Source organism: Numenius arquata, chromosome 7, assembly GCF_964106895.1.
Source record: "Numenius arquata chromosome 7, bNumArq3.hap1.1, whole genome shotgun sequence".
NCBI classification, from domain to species: domain Eukaryota; kingdom Metazoa; phylum Chordata; class Aves; order Charadriiformes; family Scolopacidae; genus Numenius; species Numenius arquata.
Window position 1 is genome coordinate 62,474,507 of NC_133582.1, and position 7,397 is coordinate 62,481,903.

At 50.0% G+C, this 7,397-nt stretch overlaps 1 protein-coding gene across 1 annotated transcript; it reads left to right on the top strand.

The window, feature by feature from the left end:
* The first annotated feature begins 943 nt into the window (after nucleotides 1–943).
* Nucleotides 944–6,778, top strand: TFPI2 (tissue factor pathway inhibitor 2). The gene is made up of 5 exons (XM_074150881.1): nucleotides 944–1,082; nucleotides 1,170–1,349; nucleotides 1,769–1,948; nucleotides 3,178–3,351; nucleotides 5,665–6,778. Exons 1-5 carry the CDS (start codon nucleotides 1,001–1,003, stop codon nucleotides 5,766–5,768), a joined length of 720 nt encoding a protein of 239 aa, XP_074006982.1. The 5' UTR covers nucleotides 944–1,000; the 3' UTR covers nucleotides 5,769–6,778.
* Nucleotides 6,779–7,397: the final 619 nt, after the last annotated feature.

A 7,397-nucleotide genomic window follows, 5' to 3' on the forward strand; every position in this document is an offset into this window, starting at 1 on the left:
ATCAGATTAGTTCATTGTTATCTATAGAAAGCATGCCTAATTCGCAGCCTCTCTTATCTCTCTCGCTGTATTGAGTCGGGAGTAAACACTAATTAATGTAACGGCTCTAACAGACTAGAGAGGGAAAGTATGGTGCTCACCCCCTCCTCCCCCAGATCACGCCGGATTGCCCGGTGGGGTTAAAATCTACAGAATGAGACAAATCATGGTATTTTCTGGAATCCAGCTCTCTGAACTAGCCAGAGCTCCCAGCCACTCAGCCCCTCGGGTTTCCCTGCAGTCCAAGCCCGCTGTCGGTGCCTCGGCTTTATAAAGTTCTTTACAACGGTGTTAAACAAGTGACCCGGGTTTAGGGGGGATACCCCCAGCGGCGCTCGCTGAGCGGGTTGTGCTCCTCCCGCCTGGATCGGGACCCGACGGGGGCTCCCCGCTCCGATGTCCCCCCGCCCTCCCCCCGGAGGCTCCAAACGGCGAGCGGCCCCTGGGGGGTGAGGGGGGAGAGCACTTTCGCTGAAGCGACCCGTCCCGGATTTCGCCGTGATTAACAGGAAACGGTCTCTGAGCATCATCCCGTAACGTGCGGGAAGGGAGCGGGGGGGAGCGAACGGGACAGCCGTGGACCCCCGCCAGCTCCGCGCAGCCCAGCGACGGGGGGGGCCTTCGCCGAAGGCGGCGCAGCCCGACGGCGAGCCAGCCCCGGCGGCGACCCCCAGCCGGCCCCGGGTGGGACCCCCGACGGCGGCGGGGCGGGGGTCGGCCCGCTCCCCCCGGCGCTGGGGCTCGGGCAGGGGGGGGCAGCGCGCCGCGGCCGGCCGGGTCAGCCGGGACCTGCCGCCCCGCTGAATCAGCCCTTCCCCTCCCACCACACGCGCAAGGAGGGAGGCGCCCGGGGAAGCCGTCTCGGTGCATATAAAGCGCTGCCGTCGGGCCGGGCAGCGCCGCCGGCTCCCGGGACCCCGCCGCCATCGCCCGTCCTCCCCTTCCTCGCCTCCGCCGCGACATGGCCACCGGCCGCCGCCTCCCGTTGCCCGCCCTGCTGCTGCCGCTGGCCTGCGCGGCCCTGGCCCCCCGCAGCCTGACAGGTAGGGACCCCGCGGGCGGCGAGCCGGGGCCGGGGTCGCCTCCTTCCCCGAGGTGGCTTCAGCCCCGGTGGCCGCTGTCTCCCGCAGAGAAGCAGCGCTCCTGCCTGCTGCCCCCCGACGACGGGCCCTGCCGCGCCATGGTGCCGCGCTGGTACTACGACCGCTACACGCAGAGCTGCAAGGAGTTCACCTACGGGGGCTGCCACGGCAACGCCAACAACTTCCTCACCTTCGACGACTGCGAGAAGAACTGCTGGACCATCAAAAGTGAGTGGCGGCGACCGGCCCCGCCGCCCCCCCGGGGGTGGCAGGGGGCTGGAGGGAGCACCGGGGAGGCTGCGCTGCTCGGGGGATCCTTCCCACCCCGTCTGTCCCCCCGGCTCGTAGCCACTGTCTCGCTGGTGGCAATTTTATGCGGAGACACCCTAGCGAGTTGTCTCAGAGGCGACATGGGGGATTTAACTATTAATATTTAGAATGCAATTTAGCATTATAACTAGTTGCCAATTAGTGCGTCCGATTCCTCCTGTAAAGCTTATCCCAATTCATTAAACCCTGCAGGTGGTGGGACAAGCTGGGACTTGCCTGTGACCAGGGCGATGGTGTTTTGTCTGCACCACCCTGGTGCTGGGTACGGGGAGCGCAAAGGGCTGGCTTCACAGAGGAGGAAATTGTTTTCGTTGCAGAAGTGCCCAAGTTATGCCGGATGGAGGCTGATGGGGGACCTTGCAGGAGTCACCTAAAAAGATACGCCTTTAACTTGAGCTCGATGAGGTGTGAGGAGTTCATCTACGGCGGCTGTTACGGAAACGGCAACAACTTCAGAGATTTGCAGTCTTGTGTGGACCACTGTCTCCCAGAGAAAAGTAATGGTTGTTCCAACTTTTTAATAAAATAGATGGTTTGAAAGCGATACGAAGATGATATTTTGTTTGACATTTTCCTCTGGATTACCCGTACAGTGGTATTTTTGAAGACTTCTGTGAAGCAGATCTTTATATTGTCTCCAGCCTTTCACCGTCACTTGTCTCAGCTGTTGCTGGAAGAGCAGAACGCTGTGTCGGTTTAATATTGTGACCCTAACTGTGCCCACAGCGACGCTCTGCCGATGTCTTGGCTTCCAGAGGGCTGTACCTGTGTGCTCTGACGGGAAATACGGCTGGAGGCAGATGTGGGAGCCGTGTGGCGGTCACCTCCAGGCAGCGATATCCTCTGACAGAGCAGGAGGGACTGTCTAAAATTCAGGGCTGAGAGATGGCACGAGGTGCCTTGGGTTTTTCGCACTTGCCAACTCAACTGGTAAAAGTTTTTTTGCCTGACGTGTCTCTTCACTGTCTCTCTACGAGCTCTGAAGAAGAGAGCTTGTAATTACAGGCAGGTGACTGTACCAGAGTGTTGTCACAAGCGCCAGGTTAATACCCAGTGCGAGATAGCATCTTGAGAATGAATAAAACCTGTCACTGCCTAAGCTTTATGAGTGCTTGATGAGACAGTTATTTTTGGCTGGTGTCAGGTTGTCAGCGTTTTCTTAGGTGAACGCCGAACCATTTTTAATTTCTCTGTTGTGCATCCAATAAATCGGTAAAAGGTCTCCAGGGAGAAAAGTAAACTTTTCCTGAGGCAAAATGGAACATGATTCTTGTGAGGTAAGTGGTGGGGTTTGAACTCTTTGCTGCAAGCAGGCAGGATTTGCTGGCAAAATCATAGCAAGGATAAATAAAATAGTGCCTTTTTCCTCTACAGAGGTAGTGCCACTGGAATTATTGCTATATTCCTGTGTCCGTGGAATATGACTCGTGGCCAGACTAAATATCTCTGTTGTGTGCACGGTGCCTCGAATGGGGAAAGCGGATGGATTTCACTTGTGGGACAGTAATCCTATTTTCTGGGACTGTCTGTCGCTTTCTCAAATTCATAACTCACAGGAATAAGAGGCAGTAAGTCTCTGAAGCTGTCAGTAACAGGTCCTGTCAGTCCAATGGGAACGAGAGCTGTTTAGCCACAAAATTTATTGCAGGGTAAACTTTAAGAAGCCAGGCACAGAGATTACATTTATGTAATTTGTCTTTCCTTTTTATTTTTTTTTTTTCCCAAGCTGGTCCCTCGCTGTGCTACAGCCCCAAGGATGAAGGATTGTGCTCTTCTTCTGTACCTCGCTATTACTACGACTCCACGAGTAAATCCTGCAAGGAGTTCAAATACACCGGCTGCGGTGGAAATGCCAATAACTTCGTTACCGAAACCGATTGCTACAACGTCTGCAGAAAAGGTAATATTTCCTGCGTTTTGTCAGTCACGAGCAGATAAAGGCGTCCAAGTCACAAGTGCTCACGCTGTTCTCTTGCTCACCCTGGCTTGCTGCACGGGAATGCTTCTTGCACTTTGGACGGGTGTTTTCAAAGGCAGGAGAGCTGAGATCAACGGGAAGTCCTTCTGATGAGAGCGGTGTGATGCCAGGTGGTTGCACCATTTTTGGATGAAGTGTAGAGAAGGGTACACAAAAAGACCAATTAGCTTACTAGAGCCCACAAGGAATCAGTCTTTAAACTGTTCAGCGCCAGCGTGAACACTAATTAATGTATCATTTTATTTTAGATATTTTTAAGTAGGATTAAAGTGAGTTGTGAAATCAATTTACTTTTTTCCTTTCCACTTTCAGCAGTTATCATCCTCGCCTGGTTCCCCACTGCCTGTTCCCATTTCCCATTCCCATTCCTAAAGATTTCTGCCTCATCAGTTGTGCTGAGTCGGCTGCTTCTGTGGCCGTGGGGCGGGGGGAGGCTTGGGAATGAGAACTGATTTTTCATAGTGGTTTTATTCAAATCAGCTCCCGGCTGTGCTTGTAGGTCAGAGCAGTTGTAGTCTACTTCTAGACTACTTTTACCTGCAGTCCGGTGTTCATACCAACTATTGCAAGTTATAGTACTCCAGTTTAATTCATCTGATACATAAATCAATAAGGGAGAGAAAAGCGTAATGAATGTTGGCCCCCAGAGCACTCGGGGAACAGTCACAGGACAGTATTTTAAAAAGCGATGCTAGGGCTGTATCTAGCTTGTACATTGGGGAAAAAAAAAAGCCAAAAAGTAACTGTGTTAAACCTGAGCCATGCACCAGGCCCCAGCACTTCAGGATTTCAGGTGTGGGGTCGGAGTGCTTAGGTCAGGGAACGGGTCTTCATTTCTGGGCTAGAAACCCAGGGCTGGGCAGGGGTTGCACCCCAAGCACGGGGATCAGAAGTAAAAATGCTGCCTGCCAGTTAGTCATGGCAGGAGTATGTCTGTGGGTGCCACGTCTGAGGGTGTCTCTGCCGTTCTGGTATCGCGAGCGAGTCTTTAATCACACGCTGAGTCTATCTGAGGTGCTTGTGGTGATTATCTAATTTGCATCCATTGCTCCCTGGGAAGCGGCAGGGCCAGGCTCCAGCCCAAGGGAGCCTCTGGGGGGTCTCACCCCCACGCTCTGTCCCTGCCCACCCAGGGCTTCCCCCTTCCCCACTCTCCTCCTGGGAGGAAGAAGGGAGGAAACGCTGTCTGTCTCCTGAGGAGAGCTCCGGGCAGCCAGGCAAAAACCATCGCTTAGAAGCTTTTTCACTAACGTGCATTTCACAACTCAGTAAGGCTTGGTACAACCAAAGCCCATAGTTAAGGGCATAATTAGTGCTAATTGATGTTGTACTATACATATTAATTTCTGTAGCTTGGGAGTGTACAGCAACATTAAGCAAATCTTCAGGGCGACTTAAGCCACTCCTCTCCCGCTCCCTGTAATTCCCTCCCCGGCATCTTCCCTGTTGCCTTTTGGCGTCTCAGGTTGAATTCAGCTGACCTTCCCTGTGCAAATATGCAGCTGCTGTTTGAACTGATCTAGAGCTTTTGGAGTGAAAAGGTTTCTGATTCATCTAATTTAAAAAAAAAAAAAACCTAAAAAAATTCATGTTGGAAAAGAAAATAAATACATTGGGGTGATGTTGAGCGAGAGGATTGGGAACTGGCCGCAGGGCCCCTGCCTGCAGGCAAACAGGTGGCATAAAGACGTAAGATTTTCAGTCAGGTTGGCAAAGTGCTTGTTTTCTGACCTTCGTTCACACCTTTCACACGGTCTTTGTGAGCATTCCTGGAGATCACCCCCGCTGTCCTCGGCAGCTTCTGCGTGAAACACGGTCCTGTGCAGGAACCCAAACCATTCCACCTTTTCATCTCCTGCAGGCACCGGTTATATCTGGGACTTTGCCCCAGTGTTGTTCAGAGAAATGTAGTAATGGGGTTTTTGGGTATTTTTTTTGCAGCTAGAGCAGTGTGTTTAGTTCCACTCTGCTGTCACTGCAGGACGCCTAGAAAAGGCTTTGGTGCTTGCTCAGGGAAAGAGCAGCAAAGCAGGACTCCAGTGCCAAAGGTGGCCACGTTGGAGACCTTGCGGAATGTGAACAGGGCGTCCAGAACACATTTTGCACTTTATGAGATGTTTGTTATTACTGGCTCAACTGCTCAAACAGCGTAACATGAAAAAGAAAACCCCAACAATAAAGGGTAGTAACAGCTTTGTTGTGCTGTTTCCCTCACGGCTTCCTTTGTTTTCTTAGCAGGGACTCAGAAACCAAAAATCAACAAGCCGACGAGCGTATTCCGCAGAAGAATGATGAGAAAACTGATTAAAAAATCTCAGACATATAACCCGAAGTCTTAAAGCTGATGTGCACTTGGATGTTTGAAACACCTTCTTTTGATCCCACTTTCTTCTTTTGTAAGATAGTTTCCACACAGTTTTATACACCGACATAGTTCTGTCTTGCAGAACTGCCTTTTATTTCCAACTTACGTTTTATAAAGAACTGCATTTAATAGAAGAAGAATGAACCTAAGTCTGGTTCTTCTGCTCTGTTGTCTTTGCAGCAATACTTTGGCCAAGCCAGGTATTTAGATGTCCATGTTTTTATGGGGGAATGTTACTCCTGCCTGGAGAGAATATTTCAGCTGTTACAAATCAATTAAGATTTGGAAAATCGATCGTCTCATAGTATAACTAAGGAGAGTACGAAGCTAAATCTCTACCATGGGTATTTTTTTTGGCATCCTCTGCTTGCTGAAGATAAGAAACCTTTCAAAAATGTGCTCAGAGGTTTATGGCCCTGCCATTCCACACGCTTTGGCACTGTCACTTCTGTAGACTGTCCGTTACAGTTATGTTCATGGTCAAGGCTTTTGGAAGCTTTCATGACAGTGAAAGAAATACAAACTTAAATCTGGCTCATCCCACAAGAGAAAACTGGGAATAGGGGGACTTTGATAAACACTCTGACAAAGGCAATGAATAAGCTACTTGAGTATTAAAATGTAGCCATTGCTTTCCCGTGACATTTGAAATTTCTGCTGAGTTACACTCCAGATCCTCATATGGCACAAATCAGCACCTTTTTTTTTATTTTAATGGACCTACACTGATTACATCTGCTGAGGATCTTGGTATTTGTGTTGATGCAGTGGCTGTTAAAGCAGAAAAGCAGAAACTTCTGCAAATCTCATGTAATCCCTCTTTTGAGGCGCAATTGTATTTCTTATGGTAGATTATGCCTATGGTGATATTGCTGCACCTTCTTTTATGTTTTGTATTTGAGCCATGTCTGAATTTCAATTAGTTTCACCTACAATATTTTCTAAATATGAATTCATAGGTAATGTCAATAAAATGTTTTTTGGAAAAAAGAGAGAGCTTGTTCTGTCATATGCTTCTGGTAATTATCCCCAATTAGCTGTGTACACCAATACATGTAGTGGAACCTATTATTTACTCATTATGACTCTGGCAGAGTTTAGTTGTCTCTTAAATCGTTTCCTTCACGCCGAGGCCTTTCTTTGAAGAAAGCCAGTAAATGGCACTGATGTCATTCATCCCCGGCAGTCCTTAAGGCTCTCCCTGAGGAGCTGCTCTCCACGGGGTGCCCGGTGAAGCCGATTCTCTCCTGCGGGGTCTCCTCTTTGATGTGCCACCGTCTGAAGAGCTTTCGTGGGGGCGGTGGGCTGTTGGCTGGAAATGGCGTTGCCTTTCAGTTAGAAAATGTCAGGTGTGTGCTTCGGCCCCATTGCGGAGACAGAACACGATGGGAAAACTGGCCAAGATTTGTTTTTCTTACAGACTTTTCTCTCACCACTGGATTTTCGACTGAAGCAGTCAGCCGTGCTCACCTTCCTCTTTCTACCACTCCATTTCTGTTCTCGATCTCAAAACCCCTTCTTATTTCAGTTAATCTATCACTTAGTGCGGATGCAGGAGCACGCTATGTGACAGAAGATTTTAGGTAACACAGTTTTGAGTGTT